At 41.2% G+C, this 17,014-nt stretch overlaps 1 protein-coding gene across 1 annotated transcript; it reads right to left on the reverse strand.

Annotated features, from left to right (window-relative positions):
* Window positions 1-14,183: 14,183 nt before the first annotated feature.
* Window positions 14,184-15,491, reverse strand: LOC145121622 (uncharacterized). Its single transcript, XM_079057341.1, has 2 exons — window positions 14,950-15,491; window positions 14,184-14,826 (listed from the first exon to the last, which is right to left on the reverse strand). Exons 1-2 carry the CDS (start codon window positions 15,489-15,491, stop codon window positions 14,184-14,186), a joined length of 1,185 nt encoding a protein of 394 aa, XP_078913467.1.
* Window positions 15,492-17,014: the final 1,523 nt, after the last annotated feature.

Consider the following 17,014-nt stretch of genomic DNA (forward strand, 5'->3'; position numbering starts at 1 on the left):
ATGAGAAAGTCAAAGAATTTGGCTTTTCAAGGAGTGAAGATGAATCTTGTGTCTATATCAAGGCTAGTGGGAGTATAGTCAGCTTTTTGGTACTGTATGTGGATGACATACTACTCATAGGAAATGACATCCCAACCCTGCAGGAAGTAAAGTCCTGGCTTGGGAAGTGTTTCGCTATGAAGGACCTTGGAGAAGCTGCCTATATCCTAGGGATAAGGATTTTGAGAACAGGAGTAAAAGACTAATTGGACTTAGTCAAAGCACCTATGTGGACAAAGTGTTGAAAAGGTTCAACATGCATAAATCCAAGAAAGGAGTGTTACCCATCCAGAGTAACGCCAGATTGAGTAAGACACAAAGCCCTAGTACTGAGGCTGAGATAGCAGAAATGAGTCGAATACCTTATGCTTCAGCCGTAGGATCGATCATGTATGCTATGACGTGTACTCGACCTGATGTAGCCTTTGCTTTGAGCATGGTTAGCAGGTATCAGGGGAACCCTGGCAAGGCACACTGGACTGAGGTAAAGAATATCCTCAAGTACCTACGGAGGACTAAGGACTGGGTCCTTACCCTCGGTGGCAGTAAGGACTTGAGAGTTGTAGGGTACAATGATGCTAGCTTTCAGACTGACAGGGATAATTTCCGCTCTCAGTCGGGCTGGGTCTTTACTCTAAACGGAGGGGCAATTACTTGGAAAAGTTCCAAGCAGGAGACAGTGGCTGATTCCACTTGTGAATCAGAGTATATAGCAGCAAGCGAGGCAGCAAAGGAGGCTATATGGCTAAAGAACTTCATCGGAGACCTTGGAGTTACACCAGCTATAAAGGAGCCAATGGAGATTTTTTGTGACAGCAATAGTGCGGTTGCCTTAGCCAAGGAACCAAGAGATCATGGGAGATCCAGACATATTGACAAAAAATATCACTTCATCAGACATCGAATAGAAGAAGGAATCCTCGTGGCAAAGAGGGTATCATCGGATGAGAACCCAGCAGATCCCCTCACGAAGGGACTGACTCGGGCTAAGCATCTCCAGCATGCTCGGAGCATAGGGCTGAAGGATGATATTAGTTTTAGTAGTTAGATAATCTTGAAATTTGTAAAATGTAATTGACATTTGATGATAAATAAAAGCTGTTATTTATGAGTAAAGTGTTGCTATCTCTTGTCAATCGTTTACTATTATTTCTTTTTGCATGTTTTGACTTCCAGAATAATTATGTTATGGTTTATATCATATTATTCAAACTCTCCACAGTCGGTCATATGTTGGAAGTAGATATGAATCAAGACTGTCATGGGTTGGCTTGTAGAGGTCTAAGATGTTAGACAAAGCGGGGCTACAACACTCATGAGTGCTCATAAGTTCTGAGTATTGGATTCAACCCACGCTCACTTGTATCACTTCATGGAATTTATCTCGAGTGATCGTGAGACGGTAATATCATATAAGTCTTCAAACCTAGAGATATGACTTGTTGCCTATGAGTTGGTTATGCATTGATTGCACGAAAACGCATTGGTAACTCGATGTTATAAACCGTGCTTTTGTGTGTAATTCAACAAGTAGTAGAGCAAACATATGAGTCGAAGTTTATCTGTTCCTTCTAGGATTAGAAGCGATATCTGGGCCCCTCGATGATTTTGTTTTGACCTATGTACCGGGCCCGGTCAGAACTAAATTGATGTGTTCAGTTAAGTTCTATGTCAAACAAATCGGAAATCGGGAAACAAATGCTGGACAATAAGCAAGACCATGTTCCATGTATTTGTCCGGCTGATATCTAGAACAGAGGATTATATGATCACTTATCTAAAATGGCGCTTCATAGTTCAACAGAGTTTTAAGAGCTACGATTGCTGACCGGTTCCTGAAGTCATACTTGCAACTATAGTTATTAGACTTATCCAAGTGGGACACTGTTGGAGATAGTGTCTAAGTCCATAACTATATTTGGTATGTACTTGACCCGACCCGGCATGGTCCATTTGAGTTGCACTTCACCCGAACAATTTACGGATAATCTTTTGAGAATAGTATAAGTTATGATTTATTAATATATTATAAGTTCTAATATATTAATATAAAATCATATTATTTAATTAGTGTTGATCTATAATTATTTTAGAATTAATTTAGAGATCAAAAGTATGACTAATTAAATATGGGCTCTTGTATTTATATAGTGTGGGCTAATGCTTATTTGGAATGGGCTAGGCTTGCATGGAAAGTCCATGGATACTCCATGGAGCTTTAACCCATGGATCTCATGGAAATGAAAAGACATGGGTATTAGGGTTTACATGGATGTAACCCTAATCCACCACACTATATAAAGGAGGCTTTGGTTCTTGAAATAACACGAGTTGATGTGTGTAAACTAAGAGGGCCGATTTCAAGAAGTTTGTGACTATTCTCTCAAGTTTCCAAGTTTGTGGTGATTTGTGACTTCCATTTGAGGCATCCACATTATTGGTGCTAGGCTCTCAAACTCCAAGCAATCAACTACTACTACAAGGTAAGTAATTCTACTAGTTTTATTTGATTCAAGTACCCCATGCCATGCTAGTTAGGATAAGAACCTTGGAAAAATAATTATTTGCATGTATCTTAGTCAAACATAGATCCAAGGTTTCTAGGGTTGCATGTACACCATAGGAGTGTTAGAATGCTCAAAACCCATCAGTTTGGACTGACCATACGACGCTCGGGTAGACTGAGCAGTGAGATAAACACGGGAACCTACAGGATACACTAAATTAACACGCATCTAGAATTGTGATTCAACTTTTCCTTGATGTACGTACTTATGTGCTTAATTCTGGTTTTGATAGGGCAACTGGGGGGTTCTGATAAAGTAGGTCTGTAGGAAATTATTCTCTTGCTTTCTATCTGTCAGTCATATGTTGCTTCCTCTGCGTGATTGGAAGAGATCCGACCTGGAATGCAACATATGCAACTCTATTTCTACGCACCTCATTATATATGAAATTCTTTCTATCTGTTAGCCATACGTTTTCCCCTCTGCGTGATCGGAAGATCCGACCTGGGACACAACATATGCACCCTATGATCTCTATAACCCTTTATCTCTGTTAGTCATATGTTGTCCCCTCTACGTGATTGAAAGAGATCCGACCTGGGACACAACATATGCACCTATCTCTAAATCTGTCTTCCTCCTTAATAATTGTTTACTCACCTAAAGTAAGGAGTTCTTTGGAAGTTCTTGATAACTAGGCTATATTGGGAAGTGGGGAACACGTTCTAGTGCAACTAAAATTGAACCATTTAGAGGTTGTCTGTAGATCTCGCTGCTTAATTTAAGTGGACAACAATACCCGTGGTCGTCGTCAGCTAAATGGTTTATTTAGAAAAGTTTGTAAATATTCTTCGTGTTTAAGTGGACCACAATACCGGCAATTGACCAGATTTATTCATGAAGGTGAAGGTACTGATAAACAAAGTTAAGATTGTCTCACAACTTTGATCCCAAATATTTTTGTTTTTGTTAAATTTGTTCATAGTTTCCTCTATGCACAAATTTAGGGGGGGAATTAAAAAGATTCAAAAATCAAACAAAAATCAGAAAATTCAAAAATAAAAAATAGTGTTATTCTGTTTTATTTCTTATTCAGAAAAAATCAAAAATCCAAAACTATTTTTGTTTCTGTTTTAATTTTCAGAAAATATGAAAAATACAAAAATATTGTGTTCTAAGTTTTCTTTTAGTTTTGATTTGTCTTGAAAAGTGAATTCAGATGTAGATGAGACTCATGGAGACTGTATCGAGATTTTCTGAGCCAAGGCTTCATCCGTGATCATCGAAGGATTCTCATTCGAAGGAGCAAGAAATGAAGACTATTCTTTCAACATACAATATTTCAACCCCAAAAGCAAGGTGAAGCTGACTTGAAGATTATGTGACAGATTTCACTGAAGCCTCCTCAATCAATTTGTTGCTATCTATATACCTGCTGAAGTGATCCAGAATATTAGATCTCTCTGATATTCTCTCTGAATATTCTCAAGCTGAAAGCGATATCTTTCAAGAATCAGTACAAGAAGCCTCCTCACCCAATGTGCGTTCAGAGTCAAATTTTGAAGAAAAGCCCAACTGCTCAAGATGAAGTCATTCATTGAAGATTCATCAAGTGCATCTTGAAGTTGTGAAGAATTTGAAGATTAATGCTGAAGCCAAGCTCCCAATGAAGATTAACAAGAAAAGCCAGCTACCTTTTTAGGGGGAGTTTGTTGGGTCAGTTAGAAAAGAAAGCTATAAACCAAGGGGGAGATTGTTGGGTCAAAAATATGGTTTATACTTTACTTTTCTAGGCGTTAATAGTTTTTGGTCATGTAATATGTTTTTGCAGTTGTGTTTACGGCCATGATGGGTGTTTACGGCCGTGAACCGGTTCACGGCCGTGAACCTGTTCACGGCCCATGTTCCATATAAATAGATGTTAGGTGGGTGAGGAATGTACGGCTAGACAAGGACGGCTAGAGGAGCTTAAGTGTGTGAAACTCAAGGTGTTTTAGAGAGAGAAAGTGAATCTTGTGTAAGGAACTTCATTCTAATCATCAAAACATTCAAGATTCATATTATTCTTCTTCTCCTTCTCTTCTATTTTGATCTGGCATCATCCGTTTGATTAGGATTCCGCACCATCGAACGGATCTGATTAATACACAAGTGAATTGGAGACTTACAACCCGAATCCCTCAAACCAAGGCTTTGATACCAACTTATAACATCCCAAAAATACGAACCAAAAATTTCATTTTAATCCATTAATAAACCATTAAATGAAACCATAGTTATCAAATCATTCCATGAAAATGCGAGTCAAATTATTTCCAAAACATTATTATCAGAGTTTCCAAATCAAAACATCATAGTAAACATCCCAGGCTAAACATGATGGTGTGTGTAATGCAGTCATCCCGAGCTCTTCCCTCCACTACTGGAAGTACCTGAAACCAAAACTGAAAACCGTAAGCACAAAGCTTAGTGAGTTCCCCAGTCTACCACATACCATACACATAAGCACATATACTGGGCCCCCTCCCCTACATCGGGTCCCGCCCGGCATCGGACTAGTCCGTCATCAGGCCTCGCCTAACATCAGGCCCCTCCTGGCATAGATCCCCGCTCGTTATACATATCTATTTATTCCAGGCCCCGCCTGTCTCTGGGCCTCGCCCGCTATACACATACAATCACATAAACATGCTAGTACATAACGTAAACATACTCTAAATGTATATCCTGTTCTAAGGCCTTGCCTAACTTGGGCTCCGCCCCTGTCCTGCTATTGATAAGTCATGGAACCCCTTCCACACTCCTGCTGATAGTGAGATACGGGCCCCCGCCCACACTTGCCTCCCTACCAGGCACATACAAGTATCACACAGACAACAAGTATAATCTAACATGCAAACATTCCTCGGGCACCGCCTGACATCGGACCTTGGTCCGGAATAACATACTATCATACAATGCCTAGGGCTAAACCCCGGGTCTTCCTACCATATGGTGGGATGTCAAGTCCACCAAGCAAATTACACCCTTTGTTTGCAAATAAAACGTAATATAATGGTAAAAAGGGGTATCGATCCTCGGGGAAATGGATGTATTCAATCACCAATGCAATCTAAAAGAACTATTGTAAAAAACTAACTAAATAGCATTAAACTAAAGGGGGGGGGGTGTTATGATTGCTTGAAAACTAAAAGACTTGTATAACTAAAAACTTGCAATTAAGCAAGATAGTGAGATGCTCAAATGTTGGGAACAATTGGTTAACCAAGGCAATTCAACACAATGAACCTTTGTGTGCTTATCATTAGGATTCAACATGAAGCTTATCATTCATCCCAAATTGGTTATAGCAATCATGAAGCATGATATGCCAAGATTCCTCTTAGGTAGTATGGAGGTTGGGGAAGCCCATAACACACCTTCTTAATCAAGATCAAGGGTTTAATTGAAGCAATTGAACCCAAGAAGTTAATTAGCCTTAAGAAAGAAGGAATCCCCAATTCCTAGAGGATGTTAATGCTTACACATCCACAAAGGAGCTATGATTCATAAACTAGAGATGATTTTTACCATCATAAAGCCCTTGTTCTAAGTTAGTTCAATGATTCAATGCAAAACCAAAGAAATAAACTAACAATAGCTCATTCAAGTGCCAAGCTCATGATCAAAGCATTAAACAAGCATAAGAAATATGATCTAGAACCATAAACATAAGATAATTGATAATCTAGCATGAATCCTTCAAAAACCCACAAACATTCAACGGTTTTAACCAAAGTTAACCAATATAAAGAGTTTAGCCACTCATGGCAATAGAACAACAATCACAAAAGTCTAATTGCATAAAGAAACTACCAAATAACTTGGAAAGATGAAGAGAAATGAGTCTTTTGCTTCAAAATCGCCTTCTTCAGCTCTTCAATGGTGTAAAATCGAGAGTTATGGCTGCTAGGTCTGATCCCCCAAGGTAATGGCAAGCCAAATGACCAAAATGCCCAAACTGGGCAGTTGCGCGGGTACCCGCGCGACGAAAATTCCACCCACGCAAATGTTGCTGTAATGCTATTGGTCCTTCATTCCACCACTCCACCCTTCCACTACCAAAGATTCCTTTGGTCCCCTCCATATCCATGTGATTCAAATCAACCAATCATCTTTTAGCTTCAAATGTGGATGCTCCAAACCCAAATTAATTATCCATGATCCATCTTCACAAGCCCACTTCATCCAAGCCTTTATCTTTTTAAGCCTAAATCTCCTTTGGTGGATCCGCCAAGCCCAATAGCGCCTCGAGAGCCCACAAGTCCATCTTCACTCTAATCCACAATCGCGATTAGCTCCAAAACCCTGCAAAATTACCTCATGCAACATAAAAAGCACCCGGTACGATCCATACTAAAGAAAATAAATAAAATACAATGCAATAATGATAAAAAGATCTAAAAATCTAAAATAAACTAATAAAAATAAGGAAATAAAATAAGCTATCAAATCAACCCAAGCTTAAACCTAACTTGTCCTCAAGTTAGAACAAGACTAATATGAGATCGGGATGAGCTAAACTAAAAAGGAAAAAGAAAGGTACCATAGAACTTGGTCAACATCAGTCAACATGGTCAGAATTAGTCCTTCATGGACCCTACGCATCTTCAAAATGTTCCCCGCTTTAGAGCCATAAACCACATTCTCAACCACTTGATGGGCGAATAGATCACGACTGGATGCAGTCGCGGTGTGCAAGATAAAGGAAACAGAGATGCGCCCAGTGGGGGCACTTTAAATCACCAATGCAGATCATAATGCACGAAGGAAAGGCGCCTCTTCACACACTATGATTCCTACATTTGTCAGACTAAAGTGTATAGTACGAAATAGGGTTTTACAGTGCGGCCTCCGGGAAAATATCCGGTTTCAGGGGCTTCTCCCTTGTATTGTCCTTTACAGTCTACCGTCTCATCGTTAAGGCCTTTTCTCACCAAAAATCAAAAATAAAAGAAAATAATAAAAATTCTACTTAACCTAAATCTTAAACCAACAACTTAAATCTTCAATCTTGAACTTATGTTATTTGGTCTTCAGCCACCTTGTTGCTTGATATTCAGTCTTCTTATTTCTCTCGTTTTTTTTAAACTAAAGCCTTGAACTTGGATTCTTGTTCTTCTTTTTGTGTTGCTCTTTTTCTTCATTTTTCGTCTTTGTTTTTGTTGCTTTTCTTTAATCTTCTTCATTGTTTCTTTTTGTCTTCACTTTTCCAATTTCTTCATTTTTTTTGTTTTCTTTTTTGAAGGTCTAAGGAATTTCACCATGTAACAAATGATGGAGGCTAACATGAACGCCTAATGATCATTGACAATGTGCCAAGATCGACTAAAAAGGGTGGGGAATGACTCAAAAATGGTGTTACCGAAAAGACTTGGTCCCAAAAGATGTGAATTGGGGGACCCACTTCAAAGTTCATCAAGCACCTCAATGCAAGGTGTGATAAACAAAATCTATCTAACTATCTACTCTAGACTCCTAAAAAAATAACCTATCTTAAAAAGGTGGTGAGAATCTAACTAAGTAAGGCTCGGACGAGACTCGGGAGTACTAAGGGGTACTCCCCCCAAAACCAAGATGCGAGTCTTCAATATCTTCAATGTCTTCAAAATACCTTACCGGGCTAATCTTTGCTCGCACACATTGGCATGACCAACCACATCCCTCCGCACCTAGACCCAATCAAGCTACCTGCATCTGACCCCCACACAAGTGGTCTTAAAATGGTCTGTGAGGCTCGAAACGTGTCCCACTTATCAAATACAAGGAATTCCATATCAAGACCCGGGACCAATCTATGATTCAATACTTATGACTCGGTGTTCTGGTACCTGTAAAGATGAGAAGACAAGAGAGAACAAAAATGCATGAACTTAAACTAGGATGCATCTAAAAAAATATGAAAATTAGAAAAGAAAGAAAGAAAATATACAATATTTTTGAATTTTTCATGCAAATTTTATGAATGACCTAAATGAGTTACTCTAAATGCAACTATATACAACCTAAATGCAATAAAAATAAAAAATATAAGAATACCTCATCCCAAGCTTAAAATTTAGCATTGTCCTCAATGCTTAGGATGAGAGTAAGGAAGGATCATACCGGGATCAAGGTGGAGGAGGCCCACGAGGGGGGTAACTATCGTCGGGCCGAAAATGATACCAAAGATCCTCCATGTAGTTATTGGCGCGGGCTTGCTGCTCCTTGATGCGACGAATGGATACTGTGTTCCGGTTGCCCTGGAGGCGTAATGAGGCAAGTTGACTGTAGATATCAAGAGGGAGTTCATGCTCGGGATCGGGCTCATTGTGTTGCTGATAGGAGTGGTACTCTTGTTGTGGCTGAAAATGTGATCCCGAAGGCTGATCATAGTAAGGTGGTGACAATTGTCGGATCGGGAGGTCATAATGGTCTTCGGCCTGTAATGGGCTACCAGCATTGGAATTGTCGACATGCATTTCATCATCATCATCGTGTAACTCTTCAGGCAAGAACCAAGTTTCAGGCTCGCTGGTGGAAAAGGCGGAGATGCTAGGATTAGGCAAGATGTAAACTGGTTCCTTGACATGATTGAGCCAAGAAAAATGGTTATGACGGGTAGGATGAGGCATCAGTAATTCCATCCGGGTGAGGGCTATGCAGTCAAGGAGGTAGAGAGGTGGATCATCCACTGGCACATACTCAGACTCGGGAAAGTGAAGACCCACACCCAAACCAATTAGGGTAATGAAACCTCTGATGCAAATATCGCCAGTGGTCTTCATGCGAAGGCTGTCACACTTATCCAAGAAAAAGGTGGCGAAACTGGGGCAAGACCAATGTAGCTGGCTCATGCAATAGAGAAAATAGAGCTCGACTGTGTTTATTTGTCCCGGCTCATGACGAGCAAATATGGAAGTTGAAAGGATTCGGTGGGCGATTCTCCAACAAGGATGGATGATGTAAGGATCTTTTTGGCGACTTGGATTGAAGTTTGGAAGACTTGTTATTTGAGTCCAAAACTCTACATTAGGCACGCGTTTGAATCGAGTCCACTGATGGCTATAGATGTCGGTGTTGAAGGGACTGTATGTGCCCATGATGGCGTTGAGGGTGTCGTATGTGAGTCGGTGCTGCCGACCCTGGAGTTTAAATGTGAGCACCCCTGTTGCGACATCCCGTGCATAAGTGGAGAGGAACTCTAGTGTGGGTTATTGGTAAGTGCGTGCGGAAATATTGAGGAATTCTTGCCAACCTATGTTGAAGAACAGTTGTTGCAGGCAATCGTCAAGTCCAAGGTACGTCATTGAGTCTTGGTGGTAAAATTTGGTGGCTCGAATTGCATGTTTTTGGAGGTTTGACCGGAATTGTTTGATTTGTGCACTCGTGAGGACAAGGTTACCCGCACGATCGGTATTCTCGGTTGACGCTTTTTTTGTGGATTGCGAGGATGAAGCCTCACGGGAAGAACCATGAGAGGCGTGAATGGTTTTGTCCCTTGCCATTGTACCTGTTAATAAACCTAGCAAAAATAAAAACTTGGCCAAAATTATCCCTCACACTCGCCTCACACCAATCCAAACGATCCAAATAGCAAAAATATAAATCGGGCAAAATTCCAAACTTGCAATTTGGCACAAGTCAATGCAATCCAATCAATTCAAAGCAAACTAAGGCTAATTCAAATCAATCTAATGCATAGCACAAGCCTATTAAAATTAGAAGTTGAATGCAATAAAATTAAAAGAAATGTACCAATTTCGTGTGTTGAAACCCGCAAATAAATCCGTAAAAACCGCACCCCAAGCTTGAATTGAACCCGTAAGGTTGAATCTTTTGAATCTCCGGTGAGAAACAAAAATTTTGTAATTTTTGGTTAAAATGAGTGACGGCGGCCGGCGGCGGCGACAGACGACGGCCAGCGGCGGAGCTAGGGTTTCCGGCGAGGAGATTTTCCCGAATTAACAGTAGATCGGCGTGTGGTGTTTGGTGAATAATGCCCCAAGAAATTTTTGAATTTGACGGAGATTTGGCGTCGGAATCGGGTTTTGTTCGGTTTTCCGGCGAGGTAGAGGACGGTGGTTGCTTGCGGTTTACCGGTGAAAGAAAAGTGGGGGTTTGGTCGGAATTATGTGGGGAATAGGGTGGTGGTGGAGCGTCGGTGGTAGCAGCGATCGGGGAGGCTGCAGGCGCGATTTGCGCTTTTCCGGCGACGAAGGGGGCTGCGAGTGGGGCTGGCTGATGCGAGCGACCGGCGACGGAGCTGGGTGGAAGCGCTGACCGAGGTCTTTGATTTATTGCGGCGGCAGGCGGTGACTAGTCGGGATCGTCGGCCGGAGGAGGAAAGGTGGCGGAGGTGTCGCTGCGACGGCAGGAATAAGGGGGGAAGTTTTTGGTCCGACAGGTTTGCAAGGTTGTATAAGGTGGGTCTTAAATGATTCGGGCATGGGTCGGGTATGTGGCGGGTATGGAGCAGGCTACCGGGTGGGGCGGGTGAGTTGTGGGTAAAATGGGTCGGCCGCGCAAGGAAGGTTGCAGTTTGTTCTTGGGCGCGCAAGCATCTGCGAGGGTGGAGTTAGGCCGCACAGACTAATCAGATGCAACTCTATGTTGGGGAAGTTGGAACTCGGAACTTGCGCGGCTGGGGGCCGGTCGCGCAACGGCTGCGCGGGTACCCGTACAAATTTCAAATTTTTGGCATTTTTTTCAAACTTCACCAAAAGCATTGCTAGATTTCCATATGCTTATTTGTAGACCAACTTCAAGCTTAGAAATACCCAAAACTTCAAGTGGAGATTATTTATTTACAACGCATTTTTTTTACGTCTTTGCGAAGACTTAGCCCCGCTTCCGTCAACCTTCGTAATTCGGATTTTCCAATGTTATGTTGTCAAATTCTCCTGTGTCAAAGCCTTCATAAAATGGTTTCAAGCGATGCCCATTCACTTTGAATATTTGATTTGTTTCCAAACTCTTAATTTCAACCGCACCGTGATCAAACACTTTTATAACAATAAAAGGTCCGTGCCATCGAGATCGCAACTTTCCCGGTAATAGCTTTAAGCGTGAATGATAAAGAAGAACGTTTTGGCCCGGAATGAAATGCTTACGAGTGATGTGTTTGTCGTGAAATGCTTTTGTCTTATCTTTGTAGATGCTTGCATTTTCATAAGACTCGTTCCTCAACTCCTCGATTTCTTGAAGTTGCATCTTTCGATGCTTTCCGGATTCTTCAAGATTGAAATTACACTTTTTAACCGCCCAATATGCCTTATGTTCCAATTCCACCGGTAAATGACAAGACTTTCCATAGACGAGGCGGAATGGAGACATACCAATTGGAGTTTTGTAGGCGGTCCGATACGCCCACAATGCATCTTCTAACTTCAAGCTCCAATCTTTTCGTGTGGTGTTGACCATCTTTTCAATAATTTGCTTGACTTCTCTATTTGACACTTCGGCTTGGCCGTTCGTTTGTGGATGATAAGCGGTTGATATCCGGTGTGTGACACCATATCTTTTCATCATGACTTCCATAATTTTGTTGCAAAAATGAGTGCCCCTATCACTCACCAAAGCTCTCGGTACACCATATCTTGCAAAAATGTTTGACTTCAAGAAGTCAATCACAGTTTTGGAATCATCATGCCTTGTAGCCTTTGCTTCAACCCACTTTGATACGTAATCAACCGCCAAGAGTATATAAGTGTATCCGAAAGAGACGGGGAAAGGACCCATGAAATTGATTCCCCATACATCAAAGATTTTGCAAATGAGGATAGGGCTTTGAATCATTTCATGCCTCATGGATACGGTTCCCGTTCTTTGACATCTATCACAACTTTTGCAAAATAGATAGGTATCTCTTGACATTGTTGGCCAATAGAGTCCACATTCTAAGACCTTTCGCATGGTTTTGTTTTGACCAAAATGTCCTCCGCATGCATACTCATGACAAAACTTCAAGATTGATTCGACCTCATTTTGATTAACACACCGCCGTATTAGTTGATCCGGACAATGTTTCCAAAGATAAGGATCGTCCCATACGTAGTATTTGGAATCACTCTTCAACTTGGCTTTTTGGTACTTGGTAAATGCGTGAGGAATTTCTTTAGTAACCAAGTAATTCACAATATCCGCATACCATGGGATGGTGTTTGAAATGTAGAAGATGTGCTCATCCGGGAATTCATCAAGGATAGAAGATGAGGAGTCACCAATATTCAACCGACTTAAGTGGTCCGCAACTAGATTTTCGGCACCACTTTTGTCCTTTATCTCAAGGTCGAATTCTTGTAAAAGAAGAATCCACCGAATCAGCCGTGGCTTGGCATCTTTCTTGGTCATGAGATACTTCAATGCGGCATGGTCGGAGTATACAATCACTTTTGTTCCGAGAAGGTATTGCCGGAATTTCTCCAAGGCGAATACAATGGCTAGAAGTTCCTTCTCGGTGGTTGAGTAATTGGCTTGAGCATTATCCAAGGTTTTGGAGGCATAGTAGATGACATGTGATGCTTTGCCCTCCTTTTGACCTAAGACCACTCCAATTGCAAAATTGCTTGCATCACATATTATTTCAAAGGGAAGCTCCCAATTTGGAGGTTGGATTATTGGAGCGGAAGTGAGCAAGGCTTTGAGTTTATCAAAGGCTTCTTGACATGCAACATTGAAGTCAAAATCAACATCTTTTTGGAGAAGGAGGCACATCGGACGCGTAATCTTCGAGAAATCTTTGATAAATCTTCTATAGAATCCCGCATGGCCCAAGAAAGATCTTACTTATCTAACACATGTTGGGTAAGGAAGGGTTTGGATGACATCAATTTTTGCTTTATCAACTTCAATTCCCTTTTTGGAGACGATGTGTACCAAGATGATGCCTTGATTGACCATAAAGTGACACTTCTCAAAGTTTAACACCAACTTCTTCTCAATGCATCTTTTCAAAATCTTCTCAAGATTATCCAAGCATTCATCAAACGAATTGCCATACACTGTGAAGTCGTCCATGAACACTTCAATTATATTTTCTACATACTCTGAAAAGATGCTCACCATGCATCTTTGGAATGTGGCGGGGGCATTGCATAATCCAAAGGGCATCCGCTTGTAGGCAAACGTACCAAAAGGGCATGTGAAGGTTGTCTTGTCTTGATATTCGGGGGCAACGGGTATTTGATGAAAACCCGAGTATCCATCGAGACAACAATAATGTGACTTGCCCGCCAATCTCTCGAGCATTTGGTCGATGAAAGGAAGAGGAAAGTGATATTTTCGTGTGCTTGAATTCAACTTTCGATAATTAATGCATACCCTCCATCCATTTTGAACTCGAGTGGGTACCATTATTCCTTTGTTATTCTCAACAACTGTGATTCCCGTTTTCTTGGGAACCACTTGAACCGGACTAACCCATTTGGAGTCGGAAATCGGGTAAATCATGTCCGCATCAAGTAGCTTGATTATTTCTTTCTTGACAACTTCCATCATGGGAGGATTTAATCGTCTTTGAGCTTCCCTCCTAGGCTTACAATCATCTTCCATGAGTATCTTGTGAGTGCATACATTAGGGCTTATTCCCTTAATGTCCGCTATTGTCCACCCCATGGCCTATTTATGATCTTTCAAGACTTCAATCAATTGGTTTTCTTCAAAGTCTTTCAATTGAGAAGAGATGATCACCGGTAGAGTTTCATCTTGACCTTGATAAGCATATTTCAGATGGCTAGGCAAGACTTTCAATTCAAGTGTGGGTGGGTGGATTATGGAAGGTGGCATCTTTTTTGGAGAATGAGATAAGGTAACTTGAGAAACATCCTTTTTTGTTGAGTTGTTAAGTTCTAAAGTCTTCACAATCTCTTCAACTTCGGAGTCCAATGTATACATATCCAATGTTTTCTTCAAACTTTCAACATCAAAACTCATGTTGAGCACCATCTTCAAAAGATCCCCATGTGATAACTCGAATAATTCTTGGGTGATTGGTTCAATCACATCAACCCGATATAATGGAGAAATGTTGCTAGGGTATCTCATGGCTTCAAAGATGTTGAAGTGAATGATCTCTCCATCAATTTCCATTGTGATCTTCCCATTATGGACATCAATAATTGTGTGAGCGGTATTCATGAAAGGTCTTCCAAGAAGGATCATAGATGACTTGGAAGGGGTCTTCTCTTCAAGGTCAATGACATAGAAGTCCGCGGGAAATACTAGTTGATTGACTTGAACTAGTACATCCTCCAACACACCTCTTGGAAATACATTTGACTTGTCCGCTAATTGAATGATGACTCCGGTTTCTTCCAAAGGTCCAACATTGAGAGATTGAAAAACCGAGTATGGCATTACATTGATTGAGGCTCCAAGATCTAACATGTCACTTTCAACATGCAAGTCACCAATGGTACAAGGAATAGCAAACATGCCCGGATCCTTGCATTTGGGTGGAAGCTTCTTTTGGATAACCGCGGACACATTGACATTGACTTGAATTTTTTCATTCGCCTTAAACTTCCTCTTATTAGTGCACAAATCCTTAAGAAATTTGGCATAGCACGAAATTTGCTTTATGGCATCCAATAGTGAAATGTTGATTTGAACTTTGCGGAAAGTCTCAAGAATTTCTTTCTCTTCCTCTTGTTTCTTTGAGGAAGCCAACCGGGAGGGGAAAGGTGGTGGTATGACCAATGGCTTGATGTTCTTGTTGGAAGAGTCGGGTTGATCAATGTTTGGAACAATCGGTTCCTTTGGAGGAACTACAACCTTCGGAGGATCAACAACAATAACCTCATCCTCTTCTTCTCTTGAGACTCTTTTAGGGTTGCTTTCTCCAAGTTTTTTCCCATTTATCAAAGTTATGGCACTCACATTGGGATTCTTCTCGGTTTGAGATGAAAGTTTTCCCCTTTGTTCCATCTTGTTGATAGCGGTGGCCAAGTCTCCAATTTGTGCTTGAATGTTGGAGAAGGTGTTCTTGGTCTCTTGTTGAAATTGGGTTTGGCTTTGAGCAAGAGAAGTGACGAGTTCTTGAAGGCTCATTTGATGGTTACCACTTGATTGGCCTTGTTGTGGAGGTTGTTGGTAATTTGGAGGGTTATACGAAGTTTGTGGATATGGAGATTTTTGGGATGGATATTGCGGATGTTGGGGTCTCATCAAAATGTTTGGTGGATTTTGCTTTGGTGGGTATGGATTGTTTGGGTTATTCCGCCAATTTGGGTTGAAATTGTTTTGAAATCCCGTGGGTCTTGGTTGACCTTGATATCCGCCCATTGCATTCACATCTTCCGGTTCACTTCCAAGTGTGGGACACTTATCCGTGTATGCCCCGTCATGGCACAAATACCGCATACCATCAATTGTTGACCACTTCCCACCACCATTTGACTTAGCAAATTAGTCAAATCCAAGAGCTTTGATTCCAAGTGTTGAGTGTTGCTAACTTCACCAACCACTTGTGGAGAATTTCTCTTCATGTCATTTCTAATCCCAAAGTTCCTTTGATTTTGAGAAATGGTTCCAAAAAGTGATCTTATCTCTTGAGGTGTCTTGTTGAAGATGTCACCACCACTTGAAGCATCAATCATCCTTCGATCTTTTTCATTCATACCCTCATAAAATTGTTGAAGAAGTAGTTGTTCGGGAATATTGTGTTGAGGACAACTTGTACACAAGTTGTTGAATCGCTCCCAAAAATCATGAAAAGTCTCATTCTCCCCTTGACGAATCCCCAAAATGTCACTTCTTTGACTTGATATCCGGGAGGTGGGATAGAACTTGCTATTGAAGGCCTTGAGTAACTCTTCCCATGTGTGGATAGATCCCGGTGGTAAGTTGAATAACCACTCTCTAGCTCTATCTTCCAAGGTGAGTGGGAAGGCGTTTAGCTTGAAATCATCCAATGTCACATTTTCGGGCAACATGCTAACACATATCATATGAAAGGACTTCAATTGCCTTTGAGGATGTTCTCTATCCAAACCATGGAACTTGGTGAGTTGATGTATGAAACTTGACTTCAATTCAATCCCTCGGCGGTTTGCGGGATAAACAATACCAAGAGGTGTATGAGTAACATCCGTCTCCATCATTTGTCGAAGTGTCAACTCTTGAGGGGGATTGGGTGGATTAGGGTTATTGGGATATTGTTGCATGTAATTGGGTGGTTGTTGGTAAGGTGGATATGGGTATTGTTGGGGATTGTAGATTGGTGGTGGATAAGGTTGGTAGTTAGGATATTGGTTGTAGGGGGTTGTTGTTGGGGGTACATTGGGTTTTGGTACATTGGAGGGTGTTGGTAATTGGGTTGATTTGGGTAATGTACTTGTTGTTGAACTTGAAAAGCATTGGTTTGAGGTTGGTTGTTTTGGTGGATTGTTGGTTTTGTGGTTGTGGTTGTTGATAATTGGGTTGGTTTTGAGGAGGGGCTTGATTCCAAG

The sequence above is a fragment of the Lactuca virosa genome, chromosome 6 (genome assembly GCF_052849685.1).
Source record: "Lactuca virosa cultivar CGN04683 chromosome 6, Lactuca_virosa_CGN04683_v6, whole genome shotgun sequence".
Taxonomy (NCBI): Eukaryota; Viridiplantae; Streptophyta; class Magnoliopsida; order Asterales; family Asteraceae; genus Lactuca; species Lactuca virosa.